This window comes from Cygnus atratus, chromosome 5 (genome assembly GCF_013377495.2).
Source record: "Cygnus atratus isolate AKBS03 ecotype Queensland, Australia chromosome 5, CAtr_DNAZoo_HiC_assembly, whole genome shotgun sequence".
Lineage (NCBI taxonomy): Eukaryota > Metazoa > Chordata > Aves > Anseriformes > Anatidae > Cygnus > Cygnus atratus.
The window spans coordinates 40,054,133-40,076,602 of record NC_066366.1 but is presented as its reverse complement, the minus strand read 5'-3'; the positions used below and the strand labels follow the sequence as shown (position 1 = coordinate 40,076,602).

The following is a 22,470-nucleotide window of genomic DNA, read 5'->3' as shown; positions in this document are numbered from 1 at the left end:
CCCCAGCATTCTTGCACGTTATTTGGTGCAATGCTTGGAGGCATTTTTGCCTCTAAGGTAGCCATGGTAGTGAGGGAAAAGATGACTGAGAGGGATTCTGGTCTAAGCTACACAGAATGATTCTAGGTGATTCAACAGAGGTCTCATCAAGACAACTTCTGCTGTTGAAAGAGAGATGCATACATTAGCACCAGCTTCCTGATAGCTTCCTGCTGGTTGACGGTAAAAGGGATATGTTATGTTCCCATCCTACATTGGAAAAATAGATCTGCTGGTAACATGGTAGTACGGCTGGAGGCAAAGGTACTATGGCTGGAGCTTGCTGCTACCCTTCTAATTTACCATTCTGTACCTGAGCTCTCAATATTCCCAGGTCAAAACTCTCTGTATTGAATAAGTTATTTGTCTTAGTATTGTTTTTTCCTTACCATTCGTTTCCTTGAATTTCAGCAAATACGCTTATTGCATTGTGGTCCTGGGAGTCTTTACAGCCCCTAGAAAGTTCAGAGACAACAAACTGAGGCAATAAATGTGTAAAGTGATCACAAAAATTAACCCCTCTGAATTTTCCTAATTGACCTGAATATCTAAATTATTTTTCTCTTACAAAGAAATTCATGTATTTATAAATGCTGTTTCCTGATGGAAAGCAGAGTACTGAATATCAACATTTCTATGGCTGTAATGTACCATCAGCTTTTAAGTACACGGAGTTAACTCATCCTTGTAGAGAATGCCGACATTTCCATATGTGCCACTTATTCCCATATAAACTTTTTCAGGTTGGATATTTACTTAGGAGGAATTTTCTTCTCCTTATGTAATTTGCTTAAGTACTGCATTATTTGAATTTCTTACATTTCCTTTTTTTTTTTTTTAAGTTAATGTGTTAATGTTATACACTTAAAGTTCTGTGCAGTTTTATTTTTTTCTGGTACTGTGTAACTGCATTTATGCTTTTACTCAGACTCCACCCAAAGTTAACATGAGGGCAATGCTTTTTCATATTTTCATTATAAATCAATACCACAGTTTTTCTTATAGCTCAAAAGAGAGTTCATTGACAGTGCTATGACATTTTATTTTGTATTTTTTTGGGATGTGGTTTATGGCTATTGTCATATTGTCTTCATGAACTGTCAGCATCTAATCAAGGGCTAGTGTTATTTAGTAGTAGTACTGCCACATTACTGAAATCTCTCATTGTATCATTCAGTTTCATAATCTGATATTTGGGAAATTTTACTACTTGATTTTTACGTATTGATTGATTTAACTTCCTTAGGCATTTGCAGTTGCTGGCTTGGGATCTGGATTAACAGAGGCAGTTGTGGTTAACCCCTTTGAAGTAGTAAAGGTTACCTTACAGACCAATCGGAATGCCTTCACAGAGGTATGAGAACTGTTCCACTTTTCTTTTTGCTTTATTAAGTGTAATGCACTTCAAAGTTCATATTTAGACTGGAATATCTATACTATAGTGGGTTGATGCAAATGATTTTCCCACAAGGTTAACAAAAATGGAAAAACGGAGGAGACTCAGTAGGTGATGCTGTCAGATATGCATCAAGATGCATAGAGCATTTTCAGTTGAGTCAGCATTTCCACTGTAGATATCCTGTGCCTGCAGTCCACTTCCTCCCCTCCAGAGCAGCCAGTGGGGCAGCGCTGTGAGGAATTGTTATCCGGAAGTACAATTCTGAGACCCTTGTACACATTTACTCTGGCAGGCTCCAGACTTCAAGTGAGCACAGAAGATTGCCATAAGACACCAAGGACCTATGCCCTAGGCATGCCTTTTATACTAAAAATGTAGCTGGTAGGTTTTGTAGACTTGGATGAATTTATTTGTAGTATAAATCTTTACATTTCTAGGCACAAAATGGGAAATAGTTATGTAATAAAGCATGGTGATAATTGAAAGTCCTATTTCTCCTCAGAGTTTTATTATTGAAATGTTGTTTTGTTCAAAGTCAGTGTGTGAAACTGACTTTGTCCATGGTGTTGGTTACTGCTGAATGGGGAAAAAGATTAAACTGGTGAAGAATGATTCATCAAACTCGTGTTCACAAGAATGCACCAGTTTCAATTAGTTTTAGTGCAGAAAATGTTCCAGGCAAAAGTGAAGAAGGCAGGCAGTCACACAGTTCCTTCCTTTTTTTCTCAGTGAATAAGACTAACAAATGACAAATCATCTCTTTCAAAACCTTCTGAGAAATCAGCTCTACCTATTATGGTAAAAGTGCCAAGTCACATAAGCCTGAAAATGTTGGATGGATCCCCGGTGAGGCATGAGTTTTCCATATTCTTCTTTTAAGCTTTGTCAGAGCTAATACTTGCATGCCTGTTATCACTCATCTCACAAACTGAACCCTTTTGGGGGATGCACAGGATATATCAACTTGCCATTTACATAAGCTGTTTGGGCCATGCTCTTCAGGGACACTTTGGCAAAATATTGCTGCTAATTTCCAAATGGCATAGAGCAGTTGGCACCGACTGTAACTCCTTCAGAGAAGCATTCTCTTTGAGAATAAATTTTAAAACATTTGGTAAATTTCTGTTATATTTTCAATGCATGCAAAAGAGATGTTAGGTTGCTTTAAGTCTCCAGCCTAGACATTTTTTAATCATCAGCATCAACACTACTGAAACAAAGAGCTAATACTATACGAGAGTAAAATGGTTAGGATCCTGCAAGGAGAAAGACAAAGCAGGAGAAAGCAGTGCATGAGAAGATTTCTTTCTCAGTAAGGTGGTATGAAAATTATGGACTACTACTCTTTCAGCCTGTTTGCTCCTCAGTAAAGCAGGTAGATATTCTTGATCTTTCTGTCTCATGGTTGTGAAGAAACAAATATTTTTTAAAAATCTCTGGTTTTGGATACAAATAAACCAGTATATATTTTGAGATAACTAGTTCCTGTAAAGTTGCAAGAGATTGATATATCCTTTCTCTTCATACCTTTTATTTTTTTTTCTCTATTTCAGACTTATTATAAAGACCATGATGTTTTAATTAGTAAATTTTATGCAATGAATTACTTTAATTGCAGCAGTCCTTTCCTGGTGACCTTCAAAATATTCTGATAATCACAGTATTGCTGTTCAAAAACTGAGTTGTATTGTTTAAGTGAAAATTCCTTGAATTTAATTTAAGTGCAAATTTTCACATAGTCCAAGTCAGAATATAGTGTCATACAAATAAAATTTTAAAAGAATGCTATTGGGACTCAACTAGGAACCTAGTTTACACTTAAAATATGATTGAAAGTGTCTATTTGCCCTAATGTAAATAATCCAAGGTACTGAATTTCTTAAATCACAATTGTGATTAAATCACAGAGATATCAATTTTTAAAATATCTTTTCAAAAGGATTATAATTTTAGAATTTGCAGTAAATCAGGAAAACTCTAGTGGCTTCAGTACCACGATCTCAAGTTCTCGTTAAGAATACGTTAAAGGACATTCCATACTAAAGCATGTAAACTCCAGCTTACTGGGAGAAGCACTTGCATGTTATTACAGAGTGTAGGGTAATGGTACACTCATTTCATTACCATACACTGTTTTTATAAAAGGTTTAAGTATGCACCTATCCCATTGTGCAGCTTTCATATTATATGATGAAACCTAATGCAGGTCACATATTTCTTTGGCTATTGTATTGAAATAATAAATATATCTTGTTTAAAGGAACAAGGAAGAGCATGAACACATAAACCCACACCCAGACTCCTGCACACCCCCAAAGTAAATATTCACACACTACAGTGACAGTTGAGTTATTCTGTGGTACAAGATCATCTTTCTAGGGCTGATAGGTTTAAAGAGGAAGGCCACAATAAATCATATTGGCACTTCTGTAATTTGAATTGATACACGTAAAAATAACACAACACTTTTTGTTTAGGTAAATTGCTAGAAGTCCCAACGCTTTTTTTGTTTGTTTCTTTCTTTCTTTCTTTTCCCTATAGCCATGGAAAACCCACTGGCTATAGATGGTGATGTGATTGAAGTCTTCTCACTTTCAATTTGTGATTAATTAAACAAATACGTGTTTCTGCTCTAGGATGAGAAGGCTTTGACTCCAGATTGTGCTGTCTAGGTGTCTGTTAAGTATAAGTCAACAAGTGTCTGAAGTGAGTCAAACTCTGGATGTTTATACAGTGAATTCCTCCTACTTAGTCATCATAAGGTCCTTCCATCATCAGTACAGAAATATAGACCTTCTGTGGCAAGATCAGCTGACATTTTAGATGTCTGGTAAATTGTTCTCTAGGAGAGCCCTCTCTATTGCTAAAAAGGGAGTCCTTTTGAGTAGCTCAGGTGTAGAGCAACCTGATCTAGTGATCCTTGCCTATGGAAGGGTAATTGGAACTAGATGATCTTTAAGGTCCATTCCAACCCAAGCCATTCTATGATTCTGTGATTCTAGATGTAGACGTTTCGGGCATCTACATTTGGACTGATGAATCCCATCTCTGGTGTACAGCAACTGGCAGGCTTCCCTTGTGAGTCATGAGTAAATCTGTATTTGAGACCAATTTACTATTGAAAGTTGCTGTCTTCAGCTTAAATCACTTTATTCAGGACCACTAGTTATTTTTTAAAGATCTAATTCCCCCCCCCCTTTTTTTTTTGCATGGGAATGGATGTTATTGCTAGAATCTGGACCATATTCCATTTGGGTATCTACATTTTTAATAGATTCTGATTTGTATACTGGGGAGTAGTTAGAAAAGTAAACTGTAGTAAAATATGTGCAGAGCATTAAGAGGATAACATTAGTTACAAAGTATGAAAAAAAAAAACCAGAGTGAAACAGTATTAAAGACTACATTTGTCAGTCACCTAAATAAGCAATCATATGCTGTGTCGGATATAATAGGGATCATTTGGCTGATGGTGTTGATCTACTACAGTGATATTTTGAAATGGAAAGACATTAAACAAATAAGTGTATTGAAATTAGCAGTGGTCAGAGCGTTGTAGTCAAAATTCTTCTGTATTTTCCTGTTTGAGAATCCTAGTGGAAGTCATGTTTTGCCTTTCTAATTAAATATTTGGTTACCCAGAGCTAGCTTTATGCATTGGAGAAAACCAAACTCAAGTCAACACCTTTTTGAAAATAACTTTTCTGTAATTCTGCTAAAACAGTAGAGGAGACCTTTCAGAAGGGGAGCACCTGATTCTGAGTGTTACATTATATTGTGATACAGATCAATTGTGTATGTAGTCAGGCAGATCCTGTCAGAGGAATTGATCATTACATAAGTGGATCTTGGGGAAGTTTCTTCCTTGATGGCTTTCATTAAGTAGCAGTAGGCTGACTAAGAGAATTTCTAAGCCTTCTGCTTGTTATTTTCAAAAAAGGATTTCTAAAGTCAATTTCCTAAATTTGTACCTTGGAATGTATATGGGTATTCCGGTTTTCAAAATCTAACTATGCTTTTTAAGTCAAATACATGCACTAGGAGTGCAAAACAGGGGGTTCAGTTGTGTGGTTTTGGAAAAAAAAAAATCTACACCTTCCTTCTAGATTTTCAGTACTCCAATATTAAAGTTAGATGCCTACCTCTGTAACAGAAAAACTTTTAACATGTAATCCAGTTTTTAAAAGCTCTGTGTATCCAGTAACTTCTTTGAAAGTCGGTATTTTAAAGCAGCAGTTTGCATTCTTAACAGCATGAAGAACCTGAGGATACAGAAGGACTCCCAGATAATATATATGCTTTTTGTCGCCTTTCAACCCTATTCCTAACGTTGAATGTGGAACTGCTATTCGACACACATATTTATAGCGTCTCTTGCTGCTCCAATTTGTGTCTCCCAATGGCTTGCTTTCCTCACCATAATGGCTCTCAAATTTCCTGTTCCAGTTCTGTCCTTTCATCACTCTCCCACAATGCATGTCCCCGTGCCATTGGTTTTACTCTAGAAGCTGTTTTAATCTTCTAATTGTCCAGAATAATTGTTGTATGCTCTAGTTGTGCAAGGGTTTCATCTGTCACAGTCCTAACAGCAAAGCTCAGTGATAAAAAAACTACTGCCAAATTCACACATTCAAAGACACAATTTTCTCTGTAAAATCTGATTGATTTTTTAAATTATTGTTTCAAGAGCTTTATCTTTGCTTTAGGGATGTTGTCACCTTTTTTTTTTCTGCAATCAGAGAAGTGAGGATTTTTTTTAATGAAAATAATTATGGTGAGACTTAAGATAAAATGACAAGAGTTGGCAACGCTGTTTGTCAACAGGATTGAAATGAGGCTGTGGTTATTGTTTTCTTTTTCTAAAGATGATCTCTTCCTTCCTTTACTTAACTTGTGTAGCAACCATCTAGCTTTGTTCAAGCTCGGCAGATCATTAAAACCAATGGTTTGGGCCTCCAAGGACTCAACAAAGGTCTTACTGCAACACTGGGCCGTCATGGAGTTTTTAACATGGTTTACTTTGGATTCTACTTCAACGTGAAAAACATTCTTCCAGTCAATAAAGTAAGTTTTCATACAATGCAAACAGATAAGATAAACAGATAAGAGGTTTGGCAATTTATTTAACACTGTATTTTTCTGTGCAAAGCTGTGCGGTGACTAACTGGTGACTAACCTAGCTCTCTGTTTTGCAGAAATCTATAGCATTTTCATGATAAGATTTATGAATCAAAGCAAGGATTTGTACTTGTGACTTTTTAAGCAAAGCTGAGTATAGATAAAACAGTCATATTTGAATTCCCAATTTTATGAACATCCCTTTATACCACAGTAGCAGTGTAAAAAGACAGAAATCTGGACGCAGGTGTATTATGCTTATGTTAAGTATGTATGTATGTTTGTTGTTGTTGTTTTGTCGGTGGTGTTTGGTTTGTTTGTTTGTTTGTTTGTTTGTTGTGGTGAACTGGCTTGGAAAAGAAAAAGCAATTTCTAGAACATCTAGAAGTATTCACCAAGTAAGTGGCCAAGCTTGCTGAGAAGGCAGAGCTGCTGAGAAGGCAGAGCTGCAGTACATAGGTATCCCGGCCATGTACAGGGCCTATTTACTCAAGGCAGTCCAACCTGGTGTTGAAGGATGACAGGTCAGATTTACCCACGCGGGAGGGAACCAGACCAAAACAGGACTGACAGGGTCATGCACAGGGACTTTATGTAGTATACCCTATGAGTAAGTTGAAAAAAAAAAATAATATAGCTGTAATTGCCCTTGAAGCAATTTTATTCAGTAGTCTTATATTCCTTTATTATAAAGAAGGAAGCATTTCCTTTTATAACAAAGAGAAATTTTACTAATGAAAATGTGATAATACAGGAAACTTTCTAAATGGCTGCATGAGCAACAGTTAATGGTTTATTAATGACTCCAGTACGTTACTTACTGAACTGTATTTTCACTAATGTGATTTTTAGATGATGACAGTTAAACAGTCACAGGTGTAATATGTAGTGATATTCATATAAGAAGCTGCAATTTACATCAAACGGGATCAGTTTCTATTCCCAGGTGAAGCAACACCTTTTTTTTTTCTATGCTTCTGAGTAGCCTGGTATTTTTGTTGGCAACATTGTATAAATGGAGAAAAGCTCCACTTCTTATTTGCAGATCATTACAGTAAATTGAATTGTTCAAGAGCAGCTAACCCACAAGTTTCTACAAGTTTCTTTTAGTGTATTTAAGCATACTTCACAAAGTACTTTAGTCACACATTCTAAAATCTCAAGGCACAAGTATAGCTTGATACTAAGATAGGAGTAAACACATTTATGCTGATGAAAAGATGAAAAATTGTAGTTAGTAGTTACTATGGAGAACACTCAGAACCATGTGCAGATAAGGACAGAGGCTTATATACAACTTCCATAGAAATTCTTAAGTTTCTCTGCATAGTAATTGAAGAATAGTAATAGTATTTGGTATAAGCATTCTTTACTAGTCTTTCAGATTAAAAGGGGAGGGGGAGGAACAATTATTATATGATTAGAAAGACTCAGAGCATTATAATCTAAGAGAAACTAGCACTTTGTACGGGTTTTGTATGATACAGAATATTGTTAATATCTAGAGCATAAATTTAAATACATATAGATGGTGAAAGAGAAATTACTTCAGTGAGTGGTGTCAGCTGATGACCCAGCTGTCCTGTTCATACTATCAAAAGCAAAATGCAATGTAATCAATGTAGGATTAGATTGTGTTAACTGCAGGTAAGTGGAGAGGTTTGCATTGTGCTTGAGCAGTGCAAAGTGCCGTGCACAGTGGCTTGCACAGTAGCTACATCTCAGCTAGTAAATCAAGCAGCCTCACTGAAACTCTGTCATCTGTGCTGCTCAGGGTTGCCTGGCACAGCCCTGTCCCAGCCCAGCTAGCACTGCTTCTGGGTATGGCTTGGGGAGCTAGTGCAGGCAAGGAACCATTCCTGATAGGCAGGTTTCATGCAGGCACTCTGATTTGGCTGGTAATAGCACCTAGTGGCATTAATAAAGTTAATAGGACATTCTAGGCCAACTGGCATCAGTGACATAGACAATTTTCTGTACATACAGACATAGCCAGGAATTCTGACCAAACTCCCATTGAAATCGATGCAAGTCTTACCTTGAGTTTAACAGGGGTGTAATTCATGCCTCATCTGGCTTGTGCTAGCCAACAGTGTGTCTCAGGTGTTTATGTGCACTGAATTTCGCCTCAGTGATTGGAAAATATCAGCATCCATGAATATGTTGTGGTCTATAACTTAAATCTCCTGTGTCAGGAGGCAAGTGCTAGAGACCAAGAGTTATCAAACCTGTACAATTAATTTCATAGAAGCTGTTTTGTGGTTAGTCTGAAAAATTAGTACAGTTATAGCTTTTCATGTTTTCTCACATATTTGATTTCATTACAAAACTTAGTTTGTTCGCTTTGTGTATTTCACCTGGAAACAAAATCTCAAAAGTCAGTCTTGCAATATTGACAAGCATATAAAAATTGTGAAATAAGAATACTACACTTGAAGTAATGTTGGCTCTTGATTATGTATCTGCTGTTCACCATCTGTAATGTAAATGGAAAAATGTATGGAAATGTCCGTATGAGCCTTTTAGCTGTCAACAGTGCTAAACTGTGCATTAAATTTGCATCCCAATTAAGGATGTTTGCAGCTTATTTTGCCAAAAACAATAAACTTTTTATGTTGAGTGGTCAAATGATATAAATGACATGTGTGGGTTGTAAATGTTCATAATGAATAATTTTTCATATGTTCAGTCTATTCTGCTAAACAGACCATTTACAGCCAACCTCATGCTCTGTTTACTGAATATGGAATAAGCCAGACTTGTTTCAATTGCCACTAATGTATCACCCATAGAGCATTAACGGCTATACATCTGCACTAGCAATCAAATTAGTCTGAAAATTTATATCGTCTCAGTTTTATGGCACGTGCTTTTATAGCACACTTCATAGGCTTCCAGCAGCTCTCACTTTTTTTTATTTTTATCATAGTTTGGTTTGATGGTAAACATTAGTTTCATTAAAACCTTTGCTCACTACCACCTCCAAGTGGCTGTCATATTTCTTAACAATATGAAAACCCAACTGCCCGGTAAAAGCCCCCTTTGAATCGTGGCCAGCTGCAAAACTCATTTCAAGTCAGATACTGTTTGCTCCAGCTGCCACAGACGTGCCTCCTATTAAAAGGGCTGCTGCACCGGACAGCAGGAGCTGATCAGTGTGTTGTTTTGTCGGAGAAAGGACTCTAAACTTCTATAGGCAAAGAAGAGATGGGAAACCAAAAAAGGCTATTCATCTTGTCAAATAAATAAGAATGCAGAGCACGGTTTTATTTTTAGTTGTTTTCAGATCTACACCAATGTAAAAGTTATATGTAGAAACAGACAGTGCAAAGGACATGTGGTGTGACACATATGAAAAATAGTAAACCAAGTTGATTTAGGAGAAGACTGAATTAGAGTCAATATAACAACCTCAGATCTATCAAGATGTTTCAGGATGATCTGTAAACTAAAAAAAAAAAAATGGTAGTGCTGTATCCAGTACAGGGTTACAAGCCACCTGTTGATCAGTACTCTCCAATCTGAGGTGCCCTGTGATTGTTGAAGCAACAGTCTGTGTTGTTTAAAAACTTTGGCCCTGGCCGTTTTCACCAGAAGGTGTTGTATCAAAAGGGGAGAGTCCTTTTCTACCTCACCTGATCCTGTTCTATGGTATTCCTGTAGGCAAGACAGATGTGACATTTGAGGAGAGGAATCTTTGGTCAAAAGAAAAATGTGAAGAAGAAACACAAGTTATCTGATTTCCTATAGAAATGAGAATAATGATTAAACTAAAAGCCAGGTTCAACCAAAGCTGGTAGAGAGAGAGACACATTTAAATTCTTACAAGACCTACAAATAATCAGTTAAAAGGAAGAGCAATCCTACAAGTACGTCTTATGAGTGTGGTAGCTGAGGGAAAATTTCAGTGAGAACTTATGTCTTATTGAACAATGAACTTCGCAGGAAAAAGACCAAATAAACCTTAGTCTGAGCTTGCACTTTTCTAGACACAACGTCAATAAGTCATGAGACAAGAACTCATAAGACATTAAACTTCTGTAGTTCTGGTATTTATGGAGCTACTTTTTTTTTTTTTTTTTTTTTTTTTTTTGCACCTGTTTCGTAACTAATTGTGTAACTAAGACTGGAGATGATAGTAGATATGTACTGGATGCAGGGGTTAAGCAAAAAGATGTCCGTTCCTGGGTGCCAGTTTCTGCTTCAAGGAATTGTAAGGGAGTTGTAGTTAATGTCTAAATGATGCCAAGAAGAGGTGACCTGCTTGTAACCCCAACAGTTTACAAACAGTCTGATGATCTGTGTAGACTGACTCTATGTGGGAGAGCTGACTGGAGTTATAGCAGAAGCCTCACATGAAGTTGTCTGACTGATTCTGTTTTTACCAGTGTAGCTGGTGTTTTTCCAGGTGGCCATTCCTTAGGAGCTGCAAAACTGTACGCTGAACATTGAATGACAAGAATACTAGATACCCTCTCCTGGATAAACTGAATGTCATTGGTAGAGGTGGCTATGGGACTAACAGAGAAGATGGTGCTCACGTTTGGAAAGATACAAACCAAAAAAAAATGTTTGTGAGGAGCCAAAGTGGTTGAGCACGAGTTTCTTTTGCCTCTTTGGTGTTCTCCTTCTAACAATAATCTACAAAAATGTAATGATCAGCAAGAGGAACAAATACAGATCTATCTGCTACTTCTCTTGCTGACTGTACCGACTGAGTCTCCAGAATTCTGTACATTTTGAGACTTTTTTACTGTCTCTTTATTTATTTATTTATTCATTTATTTATTTTTTGCATCAAAAGTTCTTTGGTGCAGATGTTTGTTTTAGGAATAAGTGAAGCGGAGGCCTAGCCTTGACCAAGGGGTCCAAAAGGTTATGGCAAAAAGGTAAATGGTAGATATTACTACCTATAAATCTGGATTAAGGTTAATAATTCTATCAGGAAATTGAATTCCGAGAAAAAAAAAAAAAAAGAAAAAAAGATCACTGAGAGAATTGCACATTGTTTGAAATTGTCTACCCTGTAGAGCAGACAGTCATCACACTCTGGAGACTAGCCAGGACATTTATCCCAGTAGTTGTCACTCATCTTATTATGCTGTCAGACATCTGACAGATGGATTTTAAAAACTTAAATAAATGTCGACTGCAATGAGATTGCACTCAAGGAGGAATCTGAGATAATACCAGTGTGAAAAGGCACGTCGAATTCAAAGTGCAGCTCTGGCTATGCATTTTGGAATGCCTTTCCTGTTCATCAATGTGTTTATTGTTGTTATTATTTGAGCATTTCCTATGCATCTTGACAAAGATCAGAACATCATTATACTAATCAGACAGCAAGCTGTAGTTTACAATAAAGAGTTTACTATGTAAATGCATGAGATGCACAAAAGTTCAGGGTGAGTAAAACTATGAAATTGTTCATAAAGCTGTGGTCAAATCTTGATTCAGTCACAAACAGAAATTGTGACTATTCTTTAAAAGAATCAAAGCATCATGTTACCACAACAGTGACAAGACTTACTTTCACCTTTTTGTTTTCACACTTTCTGGGGTCTTGCAGTGGATCTACATCATTTTCTCTTGATTACTGCTGAATCCTGTCTGGAGTTTGCACGCCTCCACACCACCTGAACACATCCGTACCAGCCTCTCCCTCCCTAAGAGTAGAATTTCACAGCCTTTCTTCCCAGTGCTCCTCTTGAAACTCAGAAGAACCAAGACCATGGCTTTCCTCTGGGATCTGGATCAGTGTCCATGTTTAAAATAACTCATAGCTTCTCACCTGTTCCTTCTTACTTTCCTGAGACCTATCATGCTCTCAGAAGCTACTTTGCCTCCCTCTGAATATATCTTCTCTGTCTTCTGGAAGCTCCCCTTCCTCAGACATTCATTTCTTCCACTGCCTATTACCATTGGAAGCTCTTTTCAGTGGTTAAAACCAATTATCAGGGTGGCTAGAGCAGTTCCTTACAGCCTGTTTTGTTGCCAAAAACTTGATTGTAGTCAATGTAGCCCAGGTAAGGTCCTGTGGAACCTCTTAGCTTGCCATAGGAATTCCTGTGCTTATTGCACTTCACCCTAGCCAAAATGATCAAGCAGCAACTCTACTCCTTACGCCTCTTCAGGCCCATAATTCCTGGGTGTACCAGGCAGAATGAGAGCTGGCCAAACCACAGCCTTCTGTCTTTTAAAGTCTTCCTTGTTACACGCAGGGAGTTAGATGTGCTGCATATAGTGCAAAGCCTCTCAGCTCTGTTCCTGGCTTCTCCATTGGCCTATTATGTGACCTTGAGCAAATGTATTTAGATTTAACAATCATTTCAAATTGCTTTAATCTTTTGTGCCAAGTGTAACTCATATATAAAACTAATATTATGGCTAACGTTTTTGAAGGAGTTTAAGAAACTTGACGCAAATATTCCGCTCAAAGTCAGTATTAGTTTCAGGCTAAGTCCTGTAGACTGCTTTGCAAAAATAGCTTAAAATATTATTCCATAGCTATTATTTATTCTTCATGCAAATTGTCAGCAATTAACATTCTCCTTACTTTAAAAGCCCTATTCTTTTATAATGAATTTATCTGTGAGGTGCCCAAAAGTACTAAAACATGTTTACAGAAGTATTCTTTCTCATAAAATATATACCTTCAGCAACATAGAAAATAAAATAAAATAAAATAAAATAAAATAAAATAAAATAAAATAAAATAAAAGTGAAAGGATCTTAAGACAAACAGCTTCAGTTAGGCAAACTCACACTTTTCACTTTTTTCACTTACTTTTCTTCTTATATTATTGTGGGGTTATGTTTTGTTGGTTTTTGTGTTTGTTTTTTTCTTGTTGTTTTGTTTTTTTTCCTTAAAATGAGGTTAAAATATATATTTATTTGAGATACATTCTGCCACCTTTACTGAGACTGTACAGGGACTTCATTGGTAGGAGGACAAGGACAAAATGAGTAGTGTTCCTGAGTGTCTTTCCTGTTCAGGTTTCTCAACACTTTTATGCATGCCACTGGACTGTTCACATTATCTGTCTCTGGTTACGGCAAGCAATATACTTTAGATACTTTGAGCTGTTCCTTTGAAGGTACCTACTTCTCTGCACTATATATAGCAAGTGGGGTGTTCCACCTTTGATCTTTCGAATTGCACCCAAGATGGGTGTCTAAATCAGTACAAACATATCGACTAGGGTGAGTCATTGTCTATTCTATAGTGATTTTTCTGTTATTCTAGTCAGGAGCCATGGATCAGCATTCTGGTCATGCTCTCCATCAATAATGAATGCACTTGGATTCATGGTGACCCTACCAGTGGGCTAAATTAACTGAGTTCCAAGCATACATGCCTTTACCAAATGGTTGTTTCATTGCTGGATTATTATCTATGCTACTTATTGAATTAAGTGGCCTTCTTTCAGAACAGATGAATATAGTGTGGAAGCTTTTGACTGAGATCAAAGATTTAAACAGAGGTTTTGACAAAGTTCCTAGCTGATAAACAAGTCAATAAAGAGGTACGGAAAGGAAAGCCTGTGGCTTTGGAAAATGAAACTGATAGTATCTCCAAAAAGTATCTCCAGTGGGTGACACTCTTGTACATGGGTGTGCATGTGATAGATTTAGGGTTAGAATTTTCTGTTGCTAGAAATCACGGAATATAAAAGAAAGAATTAAGTAGCATGTGATTTAAGATTTAAATTTACAAAGTCTCTGCTTATTTCAAAGTGTTATAATAGGAGTAATGAAATATAAAAAACAGAGATATAATATCTCAAAATTTCTTCTTCCAAACAAAGTAGGGAAATGCAGCGAGGCATGCATAGATATGGCATTTATTAGTGATGCCTACTTCTCTATTTTCGATGGCTGGTTATGCTCACAGGGCAAGGACTCAAGTGTGTAGGAAATGTGATTGTGAAGAACATGCTAAAAAGGTAAGAGGATCAGAGATTGCATTATCCAACCACAACAAAGTTGTTCCATTAGGAAAAAGCAAACTGGTTGTTCATTTCCATGAGGTATACTGTACTGTGGTGTGTCACCATCTAAAATCGTGCTTCTGTTGTACTTCATATTCTACTCATACTACAGAAAAATTACTTTTGCCTAAAAACAAAATTATTTATTTTTTCCTCTAGTTCTGTCACTTATGAAAGCAAGGGAAGATTGTCAGAATATTTTTCTTTAATGTACCAAATATTTAATATTCAGTTGGTAAACTGCATGGTGCAGAAGTTAGTGACAATACCATGATGATAATCGCCTCTGCTAGCCAGTTGCAGTGATAGCGCTAAGCAGATACATTTACCTTTACCTCATGTCTCCTTTCACAGGGTCCTAGACTGCTAGGAATATTTTGGAATCTGCCAATGGGATAGGAAAAGGGTCGATTTTAGTGTAAAAAGAAAGACAGTGTTTCATGATTGCACCAGCTTGCAACTACATGATAGACAGCCGATGTTCTTTTGTCCATGTAAGCTTTGTAGACAGAGACTATAAAGTATATTTGAAAGTGTTTTTTTTTTACACTTGAAAGCGGTAGCACATAAAAAAGCAACTACTCTGTGCTTTTAGGAAAAAAAATAAAATAAAAACTTTTAAATTATTTTAACAGCTAAATTTATTTGGAATCCATTGTATGAATGAAGTAATCTGAATATTACAGTGATGAATGCCATAGAAAACCTTTCTCATGAGATATGTCATAAAAAACTCAAGTTATATAGCAAAGCTAGTGTAAACCACAGCACATTAGGTTATAATCCAGTTTCGTGAATACTCAAAATCCCTTCCAACTTTTTCTATGTCACAAATACTGGAATAGAAATAAAGCAATTCGTTTTCATTTCACATTAGTTACAGTGGTGCAGTGTCAGGTTTCAAAAGAGGCTCACTTGACTGGACACTCCACCGTATCCCATACTCTGTGGCACTGCCAGTCACAAAGCAGGCAATGCTGGCATTGGGAATTCAGCAAAATATGAAAATGTTCAAATATAAGGGATTTGCCAGAAACAGCAATGCTTGAAATTCCATGTTGAAAAAGTAATACTTTTGCCTGACATGTATTGCCTAGCCCAGAGGGCAGCCCACTGTACTTGGCACTACTGAAGAGGTGTCCTTGTGCTTGAATAAGATATTTCAGATCATTCTAGACTATGAGAAGTCAACCTGGCAGTAGCAGCCTCCTCAGTGCTGCCTGGTTTGAGGAGGCAAATGCAACCTTAGTGCCAGGTGTGGGTGTGATCATACAGCTGCTGCCCAGAGCGGCGTGGGTACCACACTGGAAAGGGGCTGGCGCACTGCTGCACCTGGGTTTCAAAAGGGGTCCTTTTTTCCTCTCTGGGTACCAGAAAAGTCAGCTTTATTTTATTTCCATTTAAACAAGTGCTACTATGTACAAAATAAACAGAAATTTGCTGCTAAGCTTTTTGTTGATAAAGTTGTACAATTCTTTATGTATCACAAGCCATTCTAATTATTAAAAGGTATTATCAGTGTGTTTCATGTTTTGTGAAATCAAGGTGTTGAGTTTTTCTGCAAGTAATAAAATGCTCTGTTGATTTTGACATTTCTCTCCAAACACCTGTATAGACTTCATCCAATGCATATTAAGGAGGCTTTAACTTATGTTCCTTGTTGTTAATCTGGAAAGGAGACCTTCTTCATTGTTCTTTTTTTTTTTTTTTCACTCAAAAATGTAAAGGTTTAGAAAACACAGAGCTCTTTCATTTTAATATTGTACTGACACTATGACACGACAAGATCATCTATTATTTTACTGATGGTTTTCTATAATTAAAGTGACTTCATAAAAAATGGAACTGCATATGTAGAGTTTGATATAGTAAAAAAGGGTCATTGCTGCTGAACACTGATAGCAAAAGAAAAAAAAAAAACCTATGTGCATAGGCAAGACATGGGGACACACTTTCCAGTGGTTTCCACTACTTATAGAAGTAGAAAGAGACTTGTTTCAAGAGATTTTGACTCTCAGATAACTTTAAATTCATAGAAAATGCCAAGGTAGGAGGTCTTTCTGTAAGATCAAATAAAACCCAGTCAGACTGTGAATGGGGAGTGAGCAAAAAAGTTTTTAGATGCACTACTAACCTGCTTCTAACTCTCACCCTGAACATATAGTAGGGTTCAGAAGCAATCTGTTGTGAATTCTTCAGCCAATTAGCTGAGTGAGTTACCACCGTTTATAATGCACAGAACGTGGAGGCTCTCTTGCCGTTGTGCCGAGCTGGATTGTTAATAACAGGAAGCTAGCACTTCTCAGTACAGTGGATCAGCTACATGTGAAAATAAATGTAAAAAACCTGGAGGGGAATGGCAGCAGACTGAGATTAGCCTTTATTTAATTTAGCATTTGGGGGTCCAACACACAAATGAGCGTTTTAGTAGGCTTCATGGTGGAAGTTGCTGTCATTTGTAAAATATTCTGGCCAATTAGCTAATAGTGTGCTTGGATTTCTCCTGTTTTGATACAGTAATACTAAGTACATTGTGAAGCCCAATTATACAAATCATCCCCATATGCCATACCAGTCTTTCTTTATGAACTGTGTTTATAAATCCTGTGTGAGGAAATGTGTACTTCAGCAATTTAGACCATGTGTAAAAACATAGCCAATAGGATTGTCAAGAAAACAAGTTCCAGCATAGGAAATCCTAATGTGTTCCGCTAAAATAACATGAGTGTGTTGTGTTGTGTGAGTTTTCTGATTAAATGCATATTACTTTATAGTGCTTAACCTGCATAGGTCCTTCCGTTTCCCTTTTTATTCTTTCCCTTTTTATTCTTCTCTCTCTCTCTTTTTTTTAGGATCCAAATTTGGAGTTTTTAAGGAAATTTGGAATTGGTCTAGTCTCAGGAACAATAGCCTCAATTATTAACATTCCTTTTGATGTTGCAAAAAGTAGGATTCAAGGACCACAGCCAGTTCCTGGAGAGATCAAGTACAGAACCTGTTTTAAAACTATGGCAACAGTCTATAAAGAGGAAGGGTAAAACATTCTTATTTTAATAAATGTCCAGACCTCTGTTTTAGTTCATATGGGTCCATAAAACCATGTTGTTATATTTCAGATTTCACAAGGACCATTAAGCCACCCTGAACTCATGCATCAAAAGAGCACAATGTAACATTTTAAAAATGTATTTTAGAATTACAAGGAAATGTCTTCCAACTTCATGTGAACTTTCACAGAAGGCTTATGAGATGATTACTAGGTTGTCAAAATTTGTGTTCAACACATAAATGCTTTGTATATCTCATGTAATTTTGTCAACTCTTCATTTTGTAAAAGGAAAATATCAACACAAAACAGAGTATTGCCCAGTTTAACTCTACTTGTAATTAGACCTCTGCACTTTTAAAATGACTGCTGAAATAATTGAACTGGGGACAGATCCTCGTGGCAGTAACTTTTTCCAACTTTTTAAAATATTTCTCAAGTGAGGACTGAGTTGTAGCTTTGATATTCAATTATAGCAGTCATTTTGTCCATGTATGCAGCTGTTGTTAACAGAATTGTCTTGAAAGTAAAACCATCTCACTGATTAAAGTCATATTTCTGATTGGCTGGACTCACAACGTAGCTTTTGTGACTGAACATTGATTAACTTTTTCTCTTCATCTGATCTGCCTCTGTAAAATGTTAAAATCCAGATACTGCCTGCTATTGAACATGTGTAATTTCAAATAATTGCTTCTAAGTGCTCTGCCAGCATTTTAACAAACACATGCTAAAATTCCATTCTTCTTTTACAGCAAGAATATTGTTTGAAACACTTTGTTTGTTTTTCTTCTGCTGCAGATTTCTGGCTCTGTACAAAGGCTTGGTTCCCAAGATCATGAGGCTTGGTCCAGGTAATTTTTCCTCTCATTTCTATATTGTTTTTGTTCTTACTTTGTCTTCCTGTTTTTCAATTTCTTGACAAAATATAGTAAGCATCAAACAAATAAATGAGACACTGAACCAGAAATCATCAAAATCTCTTTCATCTTTGAATGATTTCTTTTGGTCTAAATGTGTCTAAAAAAATCGTTTACACATACAGATGGGATGATCACAGAGCCAAGTAACTGTTTGTGAACTTACTTTATTTGTGAACAAGCCAAAGTGCATCCATGCAAGTGCCAGAGCTGTGAAACCTTTTGAAGTGTTTATTAAAGATTGTCCTATTCCCTCTAATGTAATTTTTTGCTTTCACTAGGTCTATTCTGTACCAATGTAAAGTCACCTTAAAACACAGGCTAGAGTCTTTTCAGTATAAATGCCCTCAACTAGTTGAGCCCAAGCATATCACATTCCATTTACTTTCTGCTTCCTGTGCTCTGCTTGGTCTGTAAGGAACAAACCCTAAAAGGTCAACAGCATGGGCTGGGATTCCTCCCATTACACGGCACTAGAAGGCTAAAAGGACAGGGATAGCTTCAAACGAGGTTTGTTGATTGACCCCTTCTCACCAGTTGTTACTCCAAATGGAGGAGCACAGTGGCTGAGGGCTAGATCTTCTTTGACATCTAGACTATTTTTCTCAGACTGCTTTTGATTAATGATGAAATCAAATCAGCAGGCCCTTAGACTTTGCCAGCCCACAGAGGCAGTCTGTGTCAAAAAGAGTAGATGCCCCAGTTTGAACAGTATCCCATTCCCATGAAATTGTAGTTCCAATTGTGCAAGGTGGTTTAATAGGCAAGAGCACACATGGTTAAAAGCAAGTAGGTACAGAGTCTGCTCTGAAGTATAAAGGAGGCATTAGGTTTGTCTGTAAATGTTTGCATATCCAATCCTTCTGACTAAGTGCTAGACCATGCCTGGTTATTGTGCAGGGCAAAGGAAGAAGGTGGGGAGGGGAAACAAGGCACCTAGGCATAACTCTGAAGCTAAAAGCCTTTTCCCTCATGATCTGAAGCTACTAAATTATATACAGGACAAAGAGCAGGCAGGGCTTCACTTCCCCAGTACCCGTTAGCACAGCTGACTTTGGAATAAAACTTTTCATCTTAAAAGTGACATTGCATTCTGGCTCAAATCCAGCAAATCAGTTAAGTGTGTGCTTCATTTTAAACACTTTTATAGTTCCATTGACTAATAAGTAGATTTGGATTTCTGGTGAAACAATAAGGTAATCTTTATTGCGACTGGAAAGGTAATTCCTTCTTTCAACATGTGAATGCTTTCAGGAAAAGAGATACACAAACATCACACATTATAAGAACTGGAAGCAGCCCTGATTTGAATTCAAATCACATCTTCTAGACATTGTGTCTATAATTTGTTTGTTGGTCAAAGCCTTTTGCAAACTTTTGCTCTGTCTAGTTATCTGGGAGTTACTGTTCACATAGGATTTCAAGTCTGATCATGGTTCATTAGGATAAATAACTGGGAAAACATGTGGTAGCTCTGTGTGCCTGGTTGTCTGAGCCTATCCCATCCACGTAGAAAGGTCAGATCAGTTCAGCAGAACTTATTTTTTAGAGGTGCTACTGTAACCTGCTCAGCAAGCCAACAGGCAAAGGCAAAAGGAAGAAAATAGTTGTGCCCCAATGCTGGCACCCACAAGTAGTCCAGTATAACACACTTTTGCTCCTGCAGCCTAGAAGCTGATTCTCGTTTTCATCTTCTCCAACTAGCAGCCTCTCTATATATGCTTAGTTATATATACATCTTCCAAAATGTTCCCTTCTTCAGCTCAAATAATAACTACAGCTCAGCTACAGAAGGGCTTAGTCTGGCTCACTAAGAGTAAACATCCTTTATTGCATTCAAGCTGAGATTTTGTACTGTTATCAGTTCTAGCAGATAACGCCGCTTCATCAAATCAAAACTTTGACAATGAATTCATAGCTAGGTACAGTCACAAGATTATATTCATTTCAATACCATGGTCAATACCAATTCTGTGGTAAACAAACAGCAGAAAACCTTTTGTGACTCTTACCTGGAAGTATTTTCACAACCCTCGTGATGAATTTTTGTCATTCCATCACTCAAGTTGTTCATTCATGGCCAAATCTAGCTCTAAACAACCACACAAATATACATGTGTTCACAGATGAAAAGATTCACTTGTAAAAGAACAAACACAAATGAATCTTGCAAAAATGTGAAGAAAAATATCTGAAATACACTGAGGGTGATTTTGATTTAATATAGAAGCTTTTCGCATCAACTTTATGGTCTAATATCAAGCAAAATAGATAGATATGGTTCAAGAATTGGTGATTTTAATGAATTGGGAAAGTAATTAGAAATAACTGTTTTGCAAATAAGGTTTTGCCATATTCTGTCTTATACTACACACTACAAACTCTACAAAATCTGGAAAATATTGAATTTTGTATGTAGTAAATAATATCTTCTCTTCCAGGTGGCGCAGTGATGCTTTTGGTTTATGAATACGTTTATGCATGGCTTCAGGACACAATTGACTCCAAGTAGTGCTTCTGAAAAATGTACTCTTTAAAACTATATGCATTCTAAAATACATTTTAATAAAGTCAAAGTGATTCTCATTGTTATAGTTTTGAATGCCATCAGGTTATACTGATGTTATTACAGCTCAAAACAGATTTGGTCTTCAGTTCTTGATCCAAAAAAATATTTAAGCACATGCTTTCCTGTAATTGCATAAGTAAATAACAGAATTGATATTTGTAATTTCTTTTTCCGTATCAAGAGAAAATATAAAGGAGACATAGGAACAAGATAATTTTTCAAAGACAAACTTCTGGACCCTGAATTGTGCTATGTAGTCAATATATTTTTTTTTTTTAAATTACAGCTGGAACGGCAAAATAATGACTTTCAGAGTGTTTTGAAGAAGAAAACTGTAATAATCAGTTGGGACCAGATACTAAACAGAGCAAATTGACAGCTCCATTTACTCCAGGTTACCAAAACCTAAAAACTTATCCAAATTCTAAAAACTCTTGTGTCGACTTTGGGTGCCATTTCCATTCAGCCCAGTATGATTTCAGCAGTGACAGAAGAGCTTCTTAAGTAGTTGGGAGTTGGGACAGAAAAAGAACAGTGGGAGTAGCTACAACCTTAGAAAGACTCACGCTGTTAAATGTCCTGCCTATTCATAGCTGTATATATAATATAAAGCTCACTTAGGTCACAGGAGATACTAAACATAATTGGTATGAATAAAGTTACATTCAGGTGTGAAGCAACTGTGGGAATCATAGAAGAAACGAGTAAACAAATTAACAGAAAAAAAATATTTTAGGCGTGTAAGATCTTACTGTGAATTTTTGTCCACCTTCACTATTGCTTAAGGAGATGTCCTATCAGAAGAACGCTCAGGGCACCTTGATTACCCCTTTAGGCTGTTCTCACTACTGTGAGGTGGAGAAACAGTGTTCTAGACTGACGGAATACATGTGATCTTAATTAACTAGCCATACACCTCAAAGCAATGTGCCTTCTATAGATAAAAATTATTGCTGTACAGCTAAAATTATTGCTTTTCCCAGTCAATGTAAATATAAACAATATTTCAGTGATGTACTCCTATCTTTATTAGCCATTCTAACCACCTCTGTGAAATATTTTTCTGTTATGCTAACTGAAGATAGTTTCATTTCATGCCACTTGACAGTTTCTTCTCTAGAACTCTTTAAGTAACTTAAAATCATGTATTATTCTGTCATGAAAATGTTCCCTTTATATAAAGGTTTGTTGTCAAATGAATGCATATCTTGCAATTGCTGACAGTTTCTGTATTACCCCATACTGTATTCACACTTCAAATGCTCTTCCTCTTATCGAGGTTCAATCCTAAAGAAATATCTTTCCAGATTGTTACTTTAAAATGACAGTTCACATGTAAAGTCTCGTTTCATAAGTGTTTTTTAATGCATTAAAAAGTAACAAATAGC

General features: G+C 36.6%; 1 protein-coding gene across 1 annotated transcript in view; it reads left to right on the top strand.

The window, feature by feature from the left end:
- The window catches only part of SLC25A21 (solute carrier family 25 member 21), a 253,826-nt gene extending 231,404 nt beyond the window's left edge, over positions 1-22,422 (top strand). The window contains exons 7-11 of the mRNA XM_035539338.2: positions 1,286-1,393; positions 6,338-6,502; positions 17,400-17,581; positions 18,395-18,447; positions 20,955-22,422. Coding sequence (XP_035395231.2) covers positions 1,286-1,393; positions 6,338-6,502; positions 17,400-17,581; positions 18,395-18,447; positions 20,955-21,025 — 579 coding nt within the window. The 3' untranslated portion in view covers positions 21,026-22,422. The remainder of the gene's footprint in view (positions 1-1,285; positions 1,394-6,337; positions 6,503-17,399; positions 17,582-18,394; positions 18,448-20,954) is intronic.
- The last annotated feature ends 48 nt before the right edge of the window (positions 22,423-22,470 follow it).